The sequence below is a fragment of the Gymnoscopelus microlampas genome (assembly GCF_963454915.1).
Source record: "Gymnoscopelus microlampas genome assembly, chromosome: 11".
In the NCBI taxonomy this organism is placed as follows: domain Eukaryota; kingdom Metazoa; phylum Chordata; class Actinopteri; order Myctophiformes; family Myctophidae; genus Gymnoscopelus; species Gymnoscopelus microlampas.
In genome coordinates this window covers 30,822,086-30,843,012 of record NC_139948.1, presented here as the reverse complement: position 1 = coordinate 30,843,012, position 20,927 = coordinate 30,822,086, and the positions used below count along the sequence as shown (strand labels likewise).

At 40.9% G+C, this 20,927-nt stretch overlaps 2 protein-coding genes across 11 annotated transcripts; both read right to left on the bottom strand.

Moving 5' to 3' along the window:
• Window positions 1-138: 138 nt before the first annotated feature.
• On the bottom strand, window positions 139-8,729 carry atxn7l3a (ataxin 7 like 3a). Of its 4 annotated transcripts, none has more exons than XM_084071731.1 (13): window positions 8,523-8,729; window positions 7,188-7,282; window positions 6,900-7,032; window positions 6,528-6,699; window positions 6,349-6,443; window positions 6,235-6,257; window positions 5,950-5,995; window positions 4,605-4,642; window positions 4,440-4,508; window positions 4,251-4,294; window positions 3,467-3,538; window positions 2,580-2,716; window positions 139-2,471 (listed from the first exon to the last, which is right to left on the bottom strand). In XM_084071731.1, the coding sequence occupies exons 2-13, from the start codon at window positions 7,236-7,238 to the stop codon at window positions 2,272-2,274; spliced, it is 1,080 nt and encodes a 359-aa protein (XP_083927857.1). In that variant the 5' UTR covers window positions 7,239-7,282; window positions 8,523-8,729; the 3' UTR covers window positions 139-2,271. The 4 variants fall into 4 exon arrangements, with proteins under 4 accessions (XP_083927857.1, XP_083927856.1, XP_083927859.1 ...); XM_084071730.1 differs by having other exon boundaries at window positions 8,527-8,729; XM_084071733.1 differs by having other exon boundaries at window positions 4,614-4,642; window positions 8,527-8,729.
• Window positions 8,730-9,268: 539 nt separating this feature from the next.
• ubtf (upstream binding transcription factor) lies at window positions 9,269-20,830 on the bottom strand. Of its 7 annotated transcripts, none has more exons than XM_084072444.1 (21): window positions 19,928-20,830; window positions 17,261-17,321; window positions 16,935-17,107; window positions 16,715-16,798; window positions 16,396-16,551; window positions 16,231-16,295; window positions 15,977-16,103; window positions 15,751-15,861; window positions 14,907-15,040; window positions 14,659-14,800; window positions 14,513-14,554; window positions 14,189-14,299; window positions 13,739-13,894; window positions 13,385-13,528; window positions 12,754-12,864; window positions 12,570-12,661; window positions 12,280-12,469; window positions 12,128-12,175; window positions 11,958-12,023; window positions 11,722-11,841; window positions 9,269-11,631 (listed from the first exon to the last, which is right to left on the bottom strand). In XM_084072444.1, the coding sequence occupies exons 2-21, from the start codon at window positions 17,295-17,297 to the stop codon at window positions 11,533-11,535; spliced, it is 2,208 nt and encodes a 735-aa protein (XP_083928570.1). In that variant the 5' UTR covers window positions 17,298-17,321; window positions 19,928-20,830; the 3' UTR covers window positions 9,269-11,532. The 7 variants fall into 7 exon arrangements, with proteins under 7 accessions (XP_083928570.1, XP_083928568.1, XP_083928571.1 ...); XM_084072442.1 differs by lacking the exon at window positions 19,928-20,830 and adding an exon at window positions 18,002-19,906 and having other exon boundaries at window positions 17,261-17,315; XM_084072445.1 differs by lacking the exon at window positions 19,928-20,830 and adding an exon at window positions 19,273-19,904.
• Window positions 20,831-20,927: the final 97 nt, after the last annotated feature.

The window sequence follows — 20,927 nt, the reverse complement described above, 5'->3', positions numbered from 1 at the left end:
GGCGCAAGGGTGTTAGACATTTTACTGTGTAGCCTAATATACAGGAAGGTAAACTAGACATGACACCATCTCACATTGGCAGACATCTTAAGGATAATTACAGTAAATTTAAATGGATCCACAGATATCCTACCCATCGAGTTTTTAGTCCATTTATTCCGACAAGCACCAGTATGCATGTCAGGTAAAGAAGAAATAACTGTTATAGACTTATACATGTGCATGAAAAGTCAGAACATCACATCCTGTCATTGCATTCGTTGTGAAAGATTGTATAGTACAGCACTTACAATAACATTGGCCATTCTTGTCACTGTCCACAAAGGTGAAAAAACAAAACTACTGCTGGGTGGGGGAGATTACATGAATCCGAAGGCCTTAACAGACATTTTCCAAAAAACACATTAATTGCAAAATGGAAAACATGGAGAACCACATCCATTTCAACTTATTTTTGTTTAGGAAGATTCCACTTTAAAACAATACAGAAAACGTCAATTTCAATCTATTTTTCCTTGAATGCTATACATCATAAATGTATACAAAATAAACATTTTATGTTAATATGTTCAGTCTTTAGGTTATAAGATGGTTAAGGCCCCATTGTGCGATATGTGGCCCCTATCAAACTAAGGGGAATCATATTGTGTATAAAAAGCTAATATAAGTCATCTTGTGCAACAAACCTTAGTGAGACAGGAGTTTTGATATGTGGAAATGAGTGGGGGTGAACAGAGTAACAGGCTGAGCACTAAGCTGAATTTTAAAAGTGAATAAGTGCCGGTGGGAGCAGCTCAGGGAGGGGAGCCCAAAAGCTATGGTAAATGGTGCATTTATATAGCATCTTATCCAAAGTGCTTGACAATGTGCATTCACCTATTCACACACATGGTGGAGGAAACCATGCAAAGCACCAACCTCCTCATTGCGAACAATTGACGGTTCACTGTCTTGCTCAAGGACACTTCAACACTAACCTAGAGGGAGTCGGGGATCGAACCAGGAACCTTCCGATTCCACTCTACATCCTGAGCCACTGCCATCCCGGCACGACAAGAGCTTTGAGTCGGGCCAGACCATCGCGAAGTCTGTGGGTTCAAATCCACCACGGTGCAGCCGGCTTTCCCAAGCGTCTATACGAACACAATTGGCCCGGGGCGTGACATTTGTCACTACACGTACACCTACGGCACATATTATTTCAGGCTTTGTGACTACCAGAAATATTACAATGCCGCTTTAAAATAAGAGTGAACAAGGCAAATAATCATGTTCATTGAATATTTGCTGTGATTATTGACATGACTGAAAAACAGACTTTAGTCCACGGAAGCCAAAACCACGGACTATTGTGAAAGAGACTTTGCTTAGCCTTATATTATCCTTTAAGTATTAAATGAAGCTTGATCTCTCAGGATTCTTAGATGAAAAACAGAGGCATGCTAACATTAATTAGAATCGACACTGCATGATCTATTGTGAAATCTGTAGCAAAAGCAGGGCCAGGTTAGAGTTTCGTAACACGCTATAACTTATATTAACTTGATTCATTATTCTTTATACTAAAAGTATGTGTATACAAAGGTCCACTGTTTCATGGTGATATACAGTAAATATCAAAATCAAATATACACCTGTGTACAGGTAATTATACACATTAAATATTGTGGTCCATGTAAACAAAAAAGTCAAATATTTTAAATGGCATACTTTCACACTAATGGCACATCCGGATGCAAGGTCATCTGAAAATACAAATAACTATGCATGTCCACTATACAACTTCTGACAAACCCACACATCATGAACACCAATCAAATGTCCTCACTGAACATAAATAGGCATACATACACACATACGTTCACACACTCACACAACTGTGCAATACAATGCTGTCATTTAAAAGCCACTGATGAATAGTCTAGTATATCTTTCAAGTGTTGCTGAGGAAAGCACAGTCCGCCCAGTCTCTTCTGACGATGGCAAAGGTAAACACATGGTGTTTTCTCTGTTACACCGATCAGATCTAAACACAACACAGCCTAAAGCGTCAGTCACAGAGAGCTCACATACCCATAACATCACTGGGCTATCATATAACATTATGTTCACATTTTTACCAAATTATATTATGTGAGAAGTGTTTGCCAATATGGACATGATTAATGAGTGAGGCTTCACCCAGTCTTCTTTACATGGACCTAAAACTCCTGCATATTGAAGAAGGGGTGAAATACAATAGAGGTGGGTGGTTGGACTAGAGGAGTTGTGCTAGTTTAGATTATCATAGATACTGGGAATAGATGGTGCTGAGAGTTTGGGCCTCTTTTTTCTGTTGGACAAGCTGATATCACTCTGAGAAGTGCTGCTGCCCCCTCCAGTGAGACACCCACTACCCCCTGCTACTCCACCGTAGTTTAGAGATGCCTTCTTCTTCTTTTTTGGCCTTCGAGAATCTGAATGGTTGTTGCCTGGGAAAGTGACACAAACAAAAGAGAAGGTATCCAGAACATCCATATCTGACTAATAGGCAAAGTAAAAATGGACTGGGTTTGTACTGCTTGTTGTTAGTCCCTTACTGGCTTTAGATGAGGCTGAATCAGAGGGAGAGATATCCAGGGATACATCCCACTGTAGACGGCTCACCAGGGCCTGTCCGTCTGGAATGTCAAAGCTCTCACTCTCCACCACAGCATCTGCAGCAGGCACTGATGGCCTAACAGACAAAACACAGTCCTGTCAAGCCAACCCAACCGCAACAAAACTCAACAGATGAGATTCAGAGATTACACAATAAATCTCAAAAGACTGTCTTTGATTAGCAATGGTACTAAACAGCCAATGAACCCTTGTATTAGATAAGTGATTTTCAACCTTTTTAATTTCAATGACCCACAGTTTGATATGCATTAGGCAACAGGTCCCCCATTTGATATGATTTTTTTTTTTATCTCTGGGACCCCAATCTACACTGTAAAATCCTCAGTGTTAACTCTAACCTGTAACCTGTAAGGGTCCATTAGGTCAATAACTATCAATTATTTAGCAGAGGACCTCCTGGAACCCCCTCAAGGGCCCCTGGGCGTCTCCAGACCCCATGCTGAAAACCACAGTATTCACATCACCGCCACTTGCACCATTACCCTAGACTGGTAGACCATCCCGGTCGGCGGAATTCACATTTCATTTGATTCTGCTGAAATCAAATGAAAGGTGAATTCCGCGACCAGGATGGTCTACCAGGCTACCATTACCCTATCCATCTCTGCAACAATTCAATACATACTGTACACAGGACACAGCAGTCTAGGCCAAGCAACACCTGCACCATAAGGGGAAGAGCATGGACCAGAAACCAAGGTCTACATTCTAGAAATTAATTATTTTCAAGTACAATGTCTACACTACATTGTACATTTGTCCAATCCGGGATACATTCAGGGATTGGGGAAGGGGGCACACTCACACAAATGGCCCCAGGAGGAACACCCTGACACCTCTCCTCTGTTCGTCAGTGTGCTGGGGGCACCGCTGAGACCTAGCAGGACACAATATGGCATGTCCATTGTTCAAAAAGAAAATAACAGACTATTGCTAGTTTCTCAGGAGATCTAAACACAACTTGATACTTTACTCATTTGACTGTTTATCACATATTCATTTACTCCAAATGATTTCACTGTACACTTAATTGAAAAGAAAAAGTAAATGGATAGAAAGTTAGACCAACCATACATGATCCATTCCACATAAACATGCAACCATGAGTTTCAGTTTACAGACATTTAAAAGAAACTTGCAAGAATATAAAGGCTAAACTGGTCACATCAAAAATACTGTAGATTAGTGGTCCTCAAATACTGGACCACTGATTTACAACTGGTGAGGCTCATTACAGTGCATAATGTGTGTATCACTCCATTGCAGCATAATGTTATGCTGGGGTTATTAATTGGCCTTTTTTTTCCTTGTGTACCTTTACCCCCTGCTGTAGATGTAATAAAACCACTAGAACGTTACAAACAAGCAATGAAAGCTAAAACAGGGACACAAGTCCTAACAACAATGACATCAAAAGTCAGGCTTTTAAAAAATCATAAGTTTTCTCCAGTCATGTACTGTACTGTCATCAGCTAAAATAGAAATGGCAGAGATGACTTGTTTAAGAAAAAAAAGGATTCTACACTGGAAAGTGTGCAACAGTTTAATTGTTGAGTTATGTATGGGTATGTTTTTCATGGCAACATTACCTGGTGCACATCTTCTTGGTATGTTCAGAGATTACCCCACATTGCTGAGGACATAATAATTAGTTAAGTTGTTAGTGACATTACATAGCTGATAGCTCCAGAATAAAGTGGCAATAACTGCACATCCTGAGAAACAAGTGGATCCTGAGATGGATATTTGAGATTAAACAAAGCATGCGACTTGCTCACCGTTGTCAAGAGGGACCTCAGTTCATCTGGGCCTAATGTTTCATAACTGATGCCAGGGTTGTAGTTATACTGAAGTGAAGGGCACACATAATGAGAACACTTCATAATTCTGCCATACTTTTAGGAAGAGAGAGGAACTTATGTGTATGTAAAATGAAGTGTTACCTTGAATACATCTGTATTTACAGTGTTACTGAGCTCACCTGAAAACGAAAAAGCAGACCACTAGACCTTCATAAAACCGCACATTTAAATACAACATTGCCCGTAGTAAATGTGATATTTTCCATAGAAATGAAATGTATTTTAATTCTGCAATATTGGTAATTATCTTGTTGAGGTCAGCAGCACTATTCATTTGAATTAGATACTGTAAGGCTTCAAGTGGAGGACATCCAAACACCTCAGTCATAAATGACAATCAAGCAGCTGAGCGCTCCAGCAGATGATTTGATTTATTGACGCTCTGGACAAACACACCAAGAAGGCAAGAATGTGAGATTATTAAAAAAACTGCAGAATTAAGTAAATGATGGCTATTCACAATTGGCACTTTGGCATAGAAACACTCTATAAAACAAACTACCGTACACTAACTAAAGTTATGGATTAAATATCCATAAATTGTATTGATTTTTGCGCCACTTAAAAAAAAAAGTATTTACATGGAACTTTCTGATCCACAACATGATGCATGGGCCACAGTACTGCTGAACAGAGCAACATGATGCATGGGCCCCAGTACTGTTGAACAGAGGAACATGATGCATGGGCCCCAGTACTGCTGAACAGAGCAACATGATGCATGGGCCCCAGTACTGCTGAACAGAGCAACATGATGCATTGGCCCCAGTACTGCTGAACAGAGCAACATGATGCATGGGCCCCAGTACTGTTGAACAGAGCAACATGATGCATGGGCCCCAGTACTGCTGAACAGAGCAACATGATGCATGGGCCACAGTACTGCTGAACAGAGCAACATGATGCATGGGCCCCAGTACTGCTGAACAGAGCAACATGATGCATGGGCCCCAGAGCTGCTGAACAGAGCAACATGACACTTACGCCCCAGTGCTGCTGAACAGAGAGCAAATGATGCTTACGCCGCAGGGCTGCTGAACAGAGAACCATGATGCTTATGCCCCAGTGCTGCTGAACATGTACTTCCAGGGACCAAGCAATCAGTCCACTCTGAACATGTTCCGAACAGCCACACACTCCTAACGGCCACACGTTCCAAACGGAAATGCACTGCAAATGGTCACAGGCTGCGAAACGGCCATGCACTCCAAATGGCCATGCGCTCCAAATGGCCAAGCAGCAATAACATGAAAATAAGTAAAAATAAACCAGTCATACAACTTATGTAGCATGACACACTACTACCATGTCCGATCTTCCTCGTTACTCAATCTAATACGTGTTTTGCTTCAAAGAACAATAATCTTTGAGAAAACATACAATCTGGATATTTTTCTCTCAGTAAGAGTATTCAAAATATACTCACCATTTTTATGTTTTAAAGATTTGGATCTTCTGGGTGAATTTTGATTCTGCATAAAATATAACATTCACATTCAATTCATTTCTGTTTGACTATGTACAGTACATCTGGAAGCTAAAAAATATATATAATACAGAAGAGTTCAAATATGGTAACAGCCATATAGAATATAATGCATACTGGCCATCATCATGCAAGTATGAGAAACAGCCAATGGATATGCTGTTGTTTTTGAGCAAAGCAAAGAATCTACACAAATAAGCAAGACTAATCAAGTTCCCAAAATACCTTATCTGGCTTTCTCTTCTTGGCTGTAACAGAGAATTAAAGCGGATTATGAAAGAACGACAAAACTATTTTATTGTTACAGAAGAGATTCTGATTAGTAACACTATTATTCACCTTTCTTCTCTGCTCCATATGACCAGTCATTGTCATTAAGGTCATCATTGTCTTCCTGATCACTCTCTGATTTGCCCATGTTGTTGTTTGCTAGTCTGTTTGGCAGAGGGAATCAAATCTGTCCAAATGTTCACAGTCATCTTTTTGGCATATGATTATGGTGATCAGTTGTAACTGACCTTCGGTTGGCAATGCGACTGCTATTGCGTCCCATGCCCAGGCATTTCTCTAAGTGTGGGGCAAAGCGAGAAGCTGCGATGAATCGTTTGCAATTGGGACATTCACACTCCTTATTTTTCCACTGGTTATACACTTGCCCGAATACGTCCACTCCTGGCTGATCTACAATTTCTATGAAACGGATGAGAGAACATAAGCAAACACACGTTTGTCAAAGTAAGTTTTTATGTTTAAAAAGTTAAATGCCAAAAACACAAATCATGAATCGGAATAATGGCAATTATTTGTATGACAATTAATGGTCAACTAAAATGTCATGATCATGACACCCCTATACGGAATGAGACCAATAAGAAGCCAAAGCAACAAACCGAATTCTTTCATGCTCTCTTGATCCGTGTCATCCAGGAAGAAGTAGCCCTGTTTCACAGCACGATGCACCTCAAAACACAGGCCCAAACAGGCATCCTCCACCAGGTCCGAGTAGATGTCATGGACCAAGGCCTGCAATGTGAGCCTTGTTCTTCACTTCAAAGTAGTACAGTAGTGCCATACAAATGCAACTTCTGGACCTAAATAGCCTATAGCAAAACCTGTAGAAATCAAGTATGAGGAAATCATGTAGCAAATGTTGTGCAGGTCACGTGTTCAGTAGTTACCTCTAGCTTGGTGTTGTCCAGGCCTGACAGGGACAGATCTTCCATTTTCATTTGAGAAACGGAATGGAACGTCTTGGCTGCAAAGCAATTTTGGCCTGGGGATTAATGGACATTGAATGAGTGTAGGTACAGGCAACTGTGGCCACCACACACACACACACACACACACACACACACACACACACACACTCTCACACAGTGAACCTACTTGTGCAATTATTCAAATTACATTTAAATATAAATATATGGTTTCAATTTATATTTTGACTCATTTACTTGTATTATCTTTTTTGTAGCCTATTTACAAAAAAGGTATTCTATGCAGGGTTCCGAAAGGGGCTACTGAAGGAAGCACGTTTTTAACTCGGTTTTTTACTTCGAAACTCAAACTGCTGCATGAAAGTGATGTCTTAACAACCAGTTCCGTTTAATAAAACAGTGATAGGCTTTGTCGTTACGGCTACGTCAGGTAATGTGACGTTATACATTAAAGCGTGACGCACACAGCTTGATTAACATTCTAATTAATATAATAAGTAGCTTTGTTTAAGAAATTAATAAAAAACAATTATTCACCCAATACTGTAGCCCTGACACCACTGTCATATCATGACAGCCATGGATGAACCTGGTGTTTGCACGTTCTCCATTTAGCCCGTACATCTACATCTACATTAACGTTCAGATTTCAAATATAAAGTGGCCCATGGCCACGGATGTTAAAATTCTGTTCGGGCCCTCAGGAGTACCCGTATCTTCCGTATTGTTCAATAAGAAGCATTTTAATCCGATCGGTGCCCATTTTCTCCGTATTTCCGCCTTAAGCTTCAACTGCGCGATCCTATCGGTTGGGAGGTGTACTGCACTCCGATTTAAAACATGAGAAAATGACCACCGATCGGACTAAAATGCTTTTTATTGAACATTGCGGAACATACAGGTACTTCTACTCTAGGGGCCCGAACAGAATTATAACATCCGTGACCATGGGGTAAGCACCTTTTTAAAAAAAAATCTGAACGTTTATGTGATGTACGGGCTGTAAATGGAGAAAGTGCAAACACCAGGTTAAACTTAATCCATGACGGTCGTGACAGACGACTGTCGTGTGATCCATGGCTACCAATGTTTAGCCATGGCTTGGTCGGGTCCACATACGACGACTTCATTTTATATTGTTATGATCGAGTAAGGATCGTACCCTGCCAATTATAGGCCTCCTGGTGTCACCCTGCGAGAACAGATCGGTGCTGTGATAATGTGACCCACTGACGTTAATGTTCGTTATTTGACACAAATGACTGACAGCTTCCTCCTACGACAGTCACTGAAAACTCACCCCGACTCAAGCACTTCTGAGGGGAGGTGTCATCATCACCACTGTAAGCACACAGCCCCACAGTCAACCAATGCGAAGTGAGCGTACAACATCCATACTAATATATCTTCTTTTGAATAATAACTTAGAAAGATTGATCGGTGTTATTGATTTAGATCGCGAGCGAGCTAAGCCGGGTCTGAAGGCCACACAGACGCCAAGTTTCGTTCTGCTCTGACAGACATGAATAAATGAACGCAGATTTCTTCGTTCATTTTGATCAGTAATCGATTAGTTGAACCTGGATTGCGGAGGTGTATTATAACCAGTGGTTCTCAACCTGTGGGTCGGGTCCCCAGATGACATTGAAGTGACAGTTTAAGGACTTATAATACCACAAAATTTGCCAAATTCTCAATGTCAAATGATATAAGAAAGAGGCAAAATTTGCGTTGCAGGGGTTGTGAGCTTGTAGATCTGCTATTTTCACAATATTTATCTGTGGAACTGAGTCAAACAAAATGTAATGCCTCAACTCCTACATGCCAAGTGCTTGTCAGGGTGGGGGGTCCCCTGTTCAAATATGATTATTTAGGGGGGGGTCACAGCCTGAAAAGGTTGAGAACCACTGCATTATATTACTTGAGAATGTCTTATTTTTATATTTAGTCATGTATTATCTTAAAATGTATTTATTCTAAGTAAATATTTAATGATCGGTGTTATGGATCACCTTGCCCAGCTAAACTGCACCAACACAGAATATCGTTAAAGATCATATTTTATTTGCCCAAATACTTAAATTGCAAGGACATAAGAACACCCTCAGCTATAGAAAACATCAAAAAATTTCAAATGATCAGCAGTACAAACTTGTAAAGCTTTGCTGTCTTATATATTTCTACAAATAAACAATATGTGGATTGACATGAGAACTAAAACAGGAGAATGAAACAACAAAGATTCTCTCCCGTGAGGTGAGGACTCACTGGCCTCAAACGTCACTGATGAGGGATTGCCAAATAAAAGCAACAACAAAACAATAGCCACTCGATACAAAACAAGGCAATATTTACAAAAATTACACCAGTATTATCCCCAATTCCATTGGTGACCCACTCCAAATTCCTTTTACAAACACCATTATCAAACAAATGCTGCAAATCACTTTTCATAATCCCTCCCAAATAGTCCACGCTGGTTTTGCTTCAGTCAATGAGATTGTTAATGGTCAACTCCAAGTTCAATACAATGTAAAATCCTGAGTGTTACTTTAACTCTTGAGTGTACAAATGGATAAATTAACACAGAGTATTTTACTGTGTACCAATAAACAATTGTAAATGATAGTTGCCATGTGCTGACCTGTCTTCTAGACAAAAAGGACACAAAAAGACATGAAATAGCTTGTCATCTGTTCACATCCAAGCAACCAATAAAAAAAGCACAGCTCTGGCATAATTATGACTGAAGAACTTTGGAAAAAATAAAAGATCAAACAATATCTACATTCATGATGATGGTGTGGTGATGGGACCATGCTGTCCCCACGCAGGCACATCCTCACATAGCAGTCGTATCATATGTGCACACAACACAACGGCACACATTAAAGCAAAGCAACATACATACACTCATATACACGTTTGTGCATGAATGCACACAAGCACTGTATGTGCCCTCGCACACATTCACTCACAATCACACACAGGGGAAGGTTTACATGAAGTGCACACCTTTTTGGGATAAGCAAACTCAAATCAGTTGGATTACAGTCAATTTCCTTTAAATTTCACAACAATCGTATTTTAAAAAAATAACGAAACCATTCACAAGTTTAAAATCCATATGCAATAGCAAATGGATCTTAACACAAAGCATAAACCCTTTCATCAAATCAACTGTAAATCAAAAAACAATGGTTCAGTGGAGAAGGAAACAAAACTGTACAACATACTGTTAAAACCATTTAAGTCAAATGTTCAGAACGGACTAAAGTAACTGCTCTGAATGAATGCGGAAACAAGTTACACACAACTAACTGCACTGGTTCCAAAATAAGCACTTATTAAGCCTGATCTATACACTGCCATATGATGGAGTATGACATGGCATTACACTGTCAGACAGGCCAGGGTGAACCGTCAAAAATGTTCTAAATAAAATAGAATTGTTTCAGACAAACAAAGTTCCTCTAAATATCTCCAGAAATTGTCTTACACATTTCTATGTATTAGGGGACAATTCTATCGACTTTCATATTTGACAGCTGTCTATGACATTTGAACTGGTAATACACCTTAAACTTTGAGTGAAAATATGGGGTAGTAGTAAAGTTCTCAAAAATTTCCAGCAACAAAAAGACATTCATAATGGCTTGATTTTTCCTGAAAATACCACCTCTTTAAGAACCAAAATGATAAAATCTACATCATAGTCATTGACAAAAGATAGGAGCAAGTTTTGAAAAAGAAAAAAAGATTAAAAGAAACATTCTGAAGAGTGCAATTTTTCAGTTTCCCACACCCCCCTCCCCCACCCCAAAGCGATCCACCATGCAAATGGATTCTTTGGCTCTGCTCTACGAAGCCTGTTCACCCCCCGACTTAAATTGTGGACCTGTCTTTAACTTACAAGGAAAGATGGGAAACTAATAGCCATGAATATTGAAACTCTAACCCATTGACATTTAACTCCAGATTGAAGCTAAGTGTAGAAAGGCCCCCAACGTCACCATACATGCAATAGGATGCTCTCTTCAGTAGGACATCAATGTCCAGAGCTTTGAGTTGGCTATTGTTAAAGATGTATTAAAACAAATGCAAGACAAACGGGCAGGGTCCTTTTCATAAATACATTAAAAAAAAAAGAAAAACAATAGAAAAGTGGACGAGTGTGAAATGGACGAGGCGATGGAGGGGCTCCCTCTGGTGGTGGGAGGAGAGCAGGGTTGGCACAGTGGCAGAGCTCCCTGGACTCTTGGCTCAGCGCTGCTCAGTCTCTTTTGGGACAGGAGTCTGCCCGGTTTTAGTCTGAATCAGAGTCCGACGTCTCGGCTGAACTTGACCCACTGCTGCTGTCCTCTGACTTGTTCTCCTTGTCTTCCGCCTCATCCTCCTCTTCATTCTACAGGCAGATTAACCATGAATTATTTGTATTAAAGATTTATCTTTTTATTGTGTTTTCAGAAATGTGGGAAAGTTGAACAGCACTCACGTCGTCGTCATCATCGTCATCATCATCGTCATCTTCTTCACTAGACGATTCCCCGTCAGAGGAAGCCTTCTCTCTTTCATCCTCATCGTCGTCGTCCTCCTCCTCTTCATCCTCTGATTCCTGTAAGAACAGAGTATTTGGTGTGAATATTTAGGTTCTACACTTGCTCACAAATGCAGTAGAGGAGCAGGATCCACAACGTTTATGTAAGAACTAGGTCCCAAGTTGAAACTTACCGACTTCTTGGCCTTGGCCTTAATTTTGGCAGCTGCTCCTCCCGGTTTTGCTGTACTCTTTCTTTTCTGAGATGAAAGGGGGATTAATATATACATAATATTGCTCCTGTGTGTACCATGTACAGTACATGAAAGCACTCCAGGCATGTGAACATAATGAGATGACTTACTTGTGAATTATACTCTTTGTAAGTATTTCTCTCTTGTGTGGTCAGGCTCTGTGGAAGCATAGTAAAAATTGGTGAGATAAGAATTTTCCTTTTTTACTAGATTACTGAAATATCCCCAAGACCCAGCTCATTTCCAGACACTGAATGCTTACCGCCAGCCACTGTTCCAGCAGTACTTTGTACTGTCTCTGCTTCTCCTCTGCTATCTTCTTGTAGCGGTCCTTCTCCTTCAGAGGTTGTCTCTGCCAGCGGCCACCGATCTCAGTCATCCGCTCTTTCATGGGGAGGTGGTTCAGTTCGCCATTTGAAAGCATCTCTTGAGAAAACTTCTGGTATCCATTTCTAGACGAATAAAAACAAAATTGGCAACCTATATATTAGCCCCAACTGTGACAAAATGGGAGTGGGAAAAAAAGGACTTTGGCAGCTGTGACTAACTTACGATGGCGGTTTCTTGGGCTCTCCTTCAAACTTAATTTTCTTCCCTGAGGCGATCATGGCAGCAGCAGGAGAACGCATCTCACTCAGCTCTCTCTGTGTTGGGGGACAAAAAAAAGGGTGAGCGGGCAACTCTTGGTCTAGAGAGTTGCAGGTGTTGCACAGCTAAACTCAAGGTCCACTCTTACCTCAAATCTTTTCTGGTCTTCCGCTGCCTTCTTGATCCACATTATCTTCTCTTTTTTCTCCATGGTGTTCCAGGTGGATTCCATAGCTTTCTGTGCCTTGGGTCGGTCATTCTAGCAAAGCAGAGGTTTAGATTTCATTATGTTATTGTGATCATTTACATTGTAGTTATGCTAGTTATACAATGAGTCAGCAGTTTAAAATACCATATCATTGGTATTGCATGTTTAGCCCAATGACTACAACTCCCGTTACATTTAAAATCACTGTCAAACCTTTTATAAAGCATAACACCATTTATTGATTTTGGAATAATTACCTGACTTAGCCAACTTTCAAATGACAAACCCACCATATTATCTGCTTCTCTGGCTGATAGTTTATTTTTTTGGCAGCCTTTTGCTTTATTTAGATAGGAATGTAGAGAGAAGGTAGAGATGGGAGATGACTGGAGAACGGATTTAAACTCAAGTTCTCACGACATATGGTCAGTGCACTAACTGGCTGTGTCACCAGGCACACCATTAATATTACCCCCATCTTCATCCTGTGTAGTGCTGTGAGTATCCATATTGAAATGGGGGAACAAAACAATAAATACATTATTTTAAAAGCCAACAGCCACACCTATACCTTAAATCTTGCTAGGTAGTCCCCGATGACACTCTGCTGCCAGATGTCCTGTGCAGTCTTTGGTGTGTCTGGCAGACTGCGATCATCCTTCTCCTTCTTTATAGACTCTGCTTTCAGGACAGTTTCTAGCCGCTTGTACTTCTCCTAAAAGAGCAAGACCACAACAAAATAATCTCAAATGAAAATTACGATAACTTCCTGAGAACAAAACTATATCATATGGTTGAGCTATATTCTAATACACATGTATACTATGTGATAGCATGCAGCTAGGATTCATAGTGCTGCCTATTGTTCAACTCCCTCCCTCAATGCATTCTCCACTGATTTTTGTATTTATTTTGAGTGGGGTACCTTCTTCTTTTCTGAAAGCTCATTCCACATGCGTGCCAGCAGTCTTGTGAGTTCACTGTCAGACAGCTCTGGTCGTTCCTGATGCAGTTTGGGACGCTTCTCCTCAGAGAAGATGAACATGGCCGAGATGGGCCTTTTGGGCTTCTCTGGGTTTGCCTACAGATTGCGGAGTGTATAATAATATTCATGGAGGGATACTGTGATCCTCAGATGTACAGCTTTTACTGTTGAACAAATAGTGAATCATATGTTTGAGCTTGATGCACTATGCTATTAATCACAAATGTATTCCCTTTGTAATGCTTTATTTTGATCACAAAACACGTAAAACATACAGTATAATTACACAGTATATTTTATAGTTTCTACCCAAGACCACAGCATTAGCTATATCCAAGATTGGGTAATTGTGGTAACATGATGGATTCTACTGCATTGTCAGGCTCTTACCTTTGCTTTGGAGGTCTTCTTTTTCGAGGCAGGACCGCTTGCACCGCCCTTCTTAAAGCCTGCCATCTTCTGCTCGCCTAAAACCCGCTGCTGCTCTTCCTCTGATAAGCTCTGCATATACAGTATACACACAGTACGCAACGTAAGCAAACAGTAATATGCCAATAATTGACTTATTTCTCCATTTTAAGAAAATAGTCAAGAGCAATACCCGATCTCATTGGCCAGTGGGGTAAATGTATTTTAAGCCCCCACCTTCCACCCCACACTAGTGTTTGTGTCACGCAACCACAAGATTGTAGGTAAACAAAAAAATGAACTTACGCAGAGAAATCTGTTCATCTCAATTTCATAATCTTTCTTTCTCTGAAAAACAAAGTTAAGAAAATGAAGACAAATTGGGCACAACTTTCTCATCACTATCTTTCACATCTAAGACATGACTCTTGTCTAATATTGTAGGAACTCACCTGTTCACAGCGTTTCTGGTAGGCGTCCTTCTCATTCTGCTTCAGTAGCTTCCATCGCTGGCTGCACATGACCATGCGCTCTGTGCTGGGCACGTCTTTCATGCTGGACATCAGCTCCGCGCAGAACATCGAGTAGCCGTTTCTGAAAACGGACACACACACATCAGGGTCACATATCCTTCTTTTGTGCAATAGCAATGATGTATGATTACAGATGCATGCAAGTAACCCATGTTGTGATGACTCACGGAGGTGGTTTGTCAGGTCGCCCATCAGACTTGTCCTTCAGCTGCCTTTCTGCTTTGGTCAAGGTGGATTTGACTATGTCCTCCTTGGTCATGTTCAGCTCTGGATGCTGCTGGATGTAACCCTGCATAGTCCCCTAAAATACAACACAAGCACCGTTAAGTACACCGTAAAATACTGTTAATTTAACCATGAGAGAGTACAAATGTAAACCAAATGGTTACAATTTGTACACTCAGGGTTAAATTAACACTGGATTTGAATTCCTTTCCAAAACTGTATCAAAAAGTGCTTGGAAAGAATATAAAGAAAATAAAAACAATAAAAAACAGCAATAATAATAACAGGATAAAAACATGCAGTGAGGACTTTAAAGACCAGACTGAACGGTAAGTCTTTCGTTGCTGCTTCTTAAATGTTTATAGATCTCAAGTCCAAGGGCAGGGAGATCCAGGGATTAGAATCCACCATTTAAAAGTTTGATGACCTTTTCAGTCTTCACAGAGGCAGTCTATTAGCCCATGGAGACTTGAATTCATGGATATGTTTTTGTTTGTCCCATTCCTAAGCCACTAATTTGATGCCCAGCGGACCGGTAGGAGACACAAAGGAGACTCTTTGTGTCTCCTACCGGAACCGCTGCCGGTCATCAAATTATTGGTTTAGGAATGCGATAAAAACAAAAATGAATTCAAGTCTCCATGGGGTGACTAATCGATAGAAAAGTCATTTTGGGGGTAACTATCCCTTTAAGACCTCCTACTAACATGTTGTTTAGAACGTAAGCACAACAGTCCACCCAGTCTTGTGGACCTAGTGTCAATCATATATATACACAACACTCACTTCATACTCTTTATGCGAATCCAAGGATTTTCCGATCCATTTGAGTCTCTTTTTGTCAGTCAACTGTGTCCACTGTTTCCCAAGACTGTCTTTAATGTCTTTGGTGGTTGCCTAGTATCAGACATAAAAAAAGATAGTGTCATCATACAACTCTCGCATATAAGAAAATGTATAGTGTGAGGCATGCCGTAAATGCCCCTCTCTGGTTCTCCTCCTCTTCACTTACATCTGGACGTGTTTTGAGGAAATTCTTCTTTTCATGGTTGTACCACAGCTGCTGTGGTGTCTTGGGCTTCTCTGGTACATTTGAACCTTTCTTGGTCATGCTCTCCATGAGATCAGGGTGCAGTTCCCTACATTCAAATAACACATCAGTGTATGTACTCGACCAGTTAACAAGCACTGACTGATTGATTTTGATGATTGACAAAGAAACTGCTTTCCCTCATATCACTGATACTTTACATACCAGGACCTTACCTGAACTTTAACATGCTCCCCACGAATGTTTCTTTGTCTCTCAAGAAGTCTTCAACATATTTTTTCTGAAAACAAGCAAGAAAAACGTGGTGTGATGCTGTCAAAACTGATAAATTCAGCTCATAATACTATTCTTGATTTAATCTCACTGTCCCTTTGATTCACCTTCTTCTTATCAGGGAGCTCCCTATATTTCTTAGAGAGGATCTTAGTGAGGTCCAGGTTGCTCATCTCAGGGTGTAGCTTGGCATACTTGGCTCTCTTTTCCATGAAGAACCGGAAGTATGGGGTCAATGGCTTTTTGGGGAAATCTGGGTGCTTCTGATTATTGTAAAAAGCCACACAAAAGATAAGACAAAGAAGAACAGTTTGTTAGCTATTATTGTATTGTAATAGGACTATGATATATTATTATTATTACTGTGTCATGATTGTTGTGATTGTGAACCGTCACATTTGGCATCTATGGAATCATGGACATCACCTTTAGTTTCTTGCCTTTGTAAGGGTTTTTGATGTAGTCCTGGGCATCAAAAATCAGTTCGGTTAGTGTCCGGAATTTCCGTATCTGTTATAATGAGATAATAAACAACACAAATATTCAGTAGAGCAAAACCTTTTTATTTCAAAACTACTCAAGAATGACATCAAGTTAAATGCCATTTACCATTCGCTCTGTATGAATCACGCTCGGATAGGCCTACCTCTTTGGACAACTCCTGCCACTTCTGCTTGCACATCTCTGCTGAGAAGGACTCGAATGCCACCTTTCCCCAGTCTAGGTGTGACTCAGATGTCTTGTATTTGGTCAAGTCCTTCTGGGGAAGGGCCATCTTCATAGCCTCCAGCAGTTTTAAGAGGTCATCCTGTGCCCATACTGAGACAATGTAGAGCGCACAAAAAGGCACAAAATTAGATTGTTTAATGGAACAGTGTATAAATGTGCAATACTATAACATGAAATCACATTGAACGCATTGGCATTTGAATATTAATAGTATGGTACAGGCTTAAATATAGCCTACTCCACCTTGCTCTTGAATAGGTGTCTCCATTTCTCCATTCATTTGAAACTGTACTGTCCTCTATACCTTTTGCAAGGGAGAAAAGAACATAAACTTAATACATCTAAGTAATCATACATATGTGTAAAATATAGAGCTAATTTGATGACTTATTATTTGTTTACTAAACAGAGTCAGACCAAGATTTATTTGTGTGTGTGTGTGTGTGTGTGTGTGTGTGTGTATATATATATATATATATATATATATATACATACACACACACATACATACAAAATCTTGGTCTAACTGTTTAATAATCGAATAATAAGTAATCCAATGCAGTGCTGTAGTGAGTGAAGATTAATATATAGTGAATTTATATATATATATATATATATATATATATATATATATATATATATATATATATATATATATATATATATATATATAGTTTTATTTTAAGTATTATTCACATCCACATTTAGTTTAAGTACAGTACATCATCAGCGACGTAAAATCTCCGACCTTTTCAACCCATGGCATTAAAATGTGCCTCGACATAATGGTTTATGTTCATTACACCGCCCCTAAACGTTTACGCTCCATCGTGAGACATAGGCTATTGCTTGTGACGGCTTCAAATCTCAAATAACACTGCAGAGGGCTTCAACTAGCACTTCGCGAGCGCCTCGTCGACCAATTTGTCAGCTGGAATGTGGCGTATTATTATTCCACAACAAAGTCTAGTCTCCTGGACGTACGAGAGCGACCATTTTCGTGTGTCGTGCGCTCGGTAATGGAGTCTTTTCTCGGAGCGGAGGTGGGGAGGTTCCACGGATAGGAAGGAGGAAGCGATCGTTCATGGACTGTAGGCAGCTGTAGGCGACCAGCTGACCATGGACGGGGGATCTGCTTTCGGTCTCCGACGAGGGGGAATGGTGCACAGGGAGCATCACCGCCACATGCAGCCTCACCACCGACGAGGCACCAAACACGGGATCTTGCTCCGCCATGAATCTCAAGCCCGGAGGTTTTTACTCCAGGCCGGAGTGAGGGAACATTCGATCACAGTTAATAAATCCCTATACAAAAATTACAGGCAGTTTTTACAATGAATTGGCATTAAGAGTTTGGGACTTTAATGTGAAAACACTGTGCATTCTTCAGCGAGGCGTAGCCGAGTTCTACTTCCATGATGGCGGCTGCTTGTTGTTCACCCCGTCCTTGATGCCTGGCTTGCACTACATTCGATGGGGTGTTAACCGACAGTGTCAAAATTGTCGCTAAAACAACTAACAGACTAAATAGAAGCTGTAGGTCGTAGTTATTAATATTACCCTCACTTCAATATGCGAATATTACAAGGTTCTGGTGATAAATAGTGGCGTTTTGAGTAATAAGCTACCACAGCCAAGGGCAAGCAGGTTCTCGAACCGAAGGGAACTGCTTATCGCCTGACGACTTAACAATGAATATTACACTGAATTGAGGCAAAATACAGATAGTTATATTTAAAAATGTGAAAAATGTAAAAGGAACAGGTTGAACACCCCTGTAATTAACATTAACTCCTTGTTTCCGCGTGAAAAACCGTGGAGAATGCATAGCTTCCTGCAAACCAAAATAACGTTAAATGAACAAAATTGGCAACAAAAAAAGCGTTCGCTTATATTAATAGCACCTTACTGTGGTTTGAGGAGAAATAGTATTTTAGAAATTGAGTATGTTTGATATGAGCGACCGAGCCGAGGAGACTCGGGGCTTGTGGAGGCGCAGGAAGAAAGAACGAAAATATGAAATAATTTCTAACAACCTCACGTGAAAGTCTGAATTAAACGTTAGTTTACAATAAATGTCGAATTCGCGATGTCCTAACGTCGGTTCCAAACGTAGACATTAGCTGGTTCTCGTTCTTTTGTTAGAAATTAAACGGTATATCCGAGAAGTCGCCCGGCTGGCTGCTGAGACGGTTCTAGATGTTCTAGGTCCGCCATGCTGACGCCTCACAGAGCGAGTCTACAAGGAGACCTACCGTGACAAGGTCCAATGGCGCACTGCACGCACAGCACCCGAGAAACGGGCTTAAAAGTAAAGCCAGGGCGTTGCAACCTCCCCTGACTCGATCCAAGAGCACAAGCAGAACAGAAGGCGGGTTCTCGAGGCTTGGCGTTGGTGGTTCTGAGTTAGTCAGGCGAGAGAGAGGCGACCGTCTGTACGGTGAGATATTAAACCGTGATCCCTGATGGCTAACCAGCGAGGCGGCTGGCTGTTCCGACAATAGCCGCATGGAGGTCTCGGCGCGGAAAGCACAGACTATTCTTTGCACGGAATAGCCCGGTTATTGCACTGGTAGTCAAATAATGATGGTGGGGGGTGAAATACGAAATCGAAGGCGAGTGGAATTTTGAAAAAAATACCTTATTCTCGCTGGAAATTGCCCCCAGTTTCTTACCCGCTGTAGAGGACAAGAAATTCGGGTATGGCGACCTCGTCTGTGCCCTACAGCAGTCCGTGTATATTTGCCAGCACACAAGGCACACGCACACACTCAGTCTAGGCGCTTTTCGAATCATCATAACAAATAACAACAAAGACTCGGTCGCGTATACTGTTTTGAGTTAAAGTGCCTTCTATTGGATTATTTATCGCGCAGTTGTACGATCAAACGAGGCGGTTGTGTAGCTTACCTGTCTCAGCGTGAGTCAGTCTCGTTGTGGAAGAAGGGGTGGGTTGAACGTTAGCCAGCACTGCGCTGTCGGTCCAGGGCACAGGCGCTCCAGTCCCCGCAGAGATGGAACTTCCCCCCGCCTCCATCTCACTTGCTTTCTCCCTCCAGTCAACGCGCAGCTCTCTCGATCCAACCATTTCTCTGAGCGGAGACAGACATCCACGTTTTCGATCTCTCTCCAGCTCAGCTGCCTCACGTTCCTGGACCAGCGCGAAGGGCTATTATTTTTCCGCAATTTCCCGGCCCAGCCGGATCGCTCCTACCGACCTGATGCCACTTAGATTTTTATTTAGATGCATTAAGTAAAAGTTGAACGTACGGTCCGGTGATTTTATTGGGACATTTTGTAATATTTTTGGATGTGATAGAATATAGTTTGATATATTATTTTAAAACAAAACATTAACATTTCAGTGGAAAATGGTAACATTTTCAGTAAATTATTTTAATGTCAGTTTTTGTTATCAAAATTAAAAACTGTTTTACAGCGTATCCATGCCTTTCCAGACAGCATAAACCGAACCTTTTAGCAAATTCTGAGCGTCAGTTTGACAGCTTCATTTTACCCTGCTGCATGTATTTCTTTTCAACTCCACCTTGTCTGTTTGTGGGCGTAACTCAGCCATCCAATCCAGTCAGCCGGATTCATCGAAAACAAATGACTTTCCAATGAGCGCTCATGTTTTTAAGTATCAGTGGAGTGGTAGCGTTTTCAGTGGTCCAGCAACCGAACCTCCTCTCACTCTGAGGGCTGAAAAGATGCTGTGACCTTAGTATGAGAGATTTGTTTTACATCTGCGGTTCTCAAACTTTTTCATGTCAACGACCCCCAAAATTATATGGCTGCGGACTCCCATCTTAAAAAGATTTTTGTCCCAGGGATTTAAAAAAAATAGTAGATCTACAAGCTCATAGCACGGCACCAAGTGACACGCTATGAGCTTGTAGATCTGCCATTT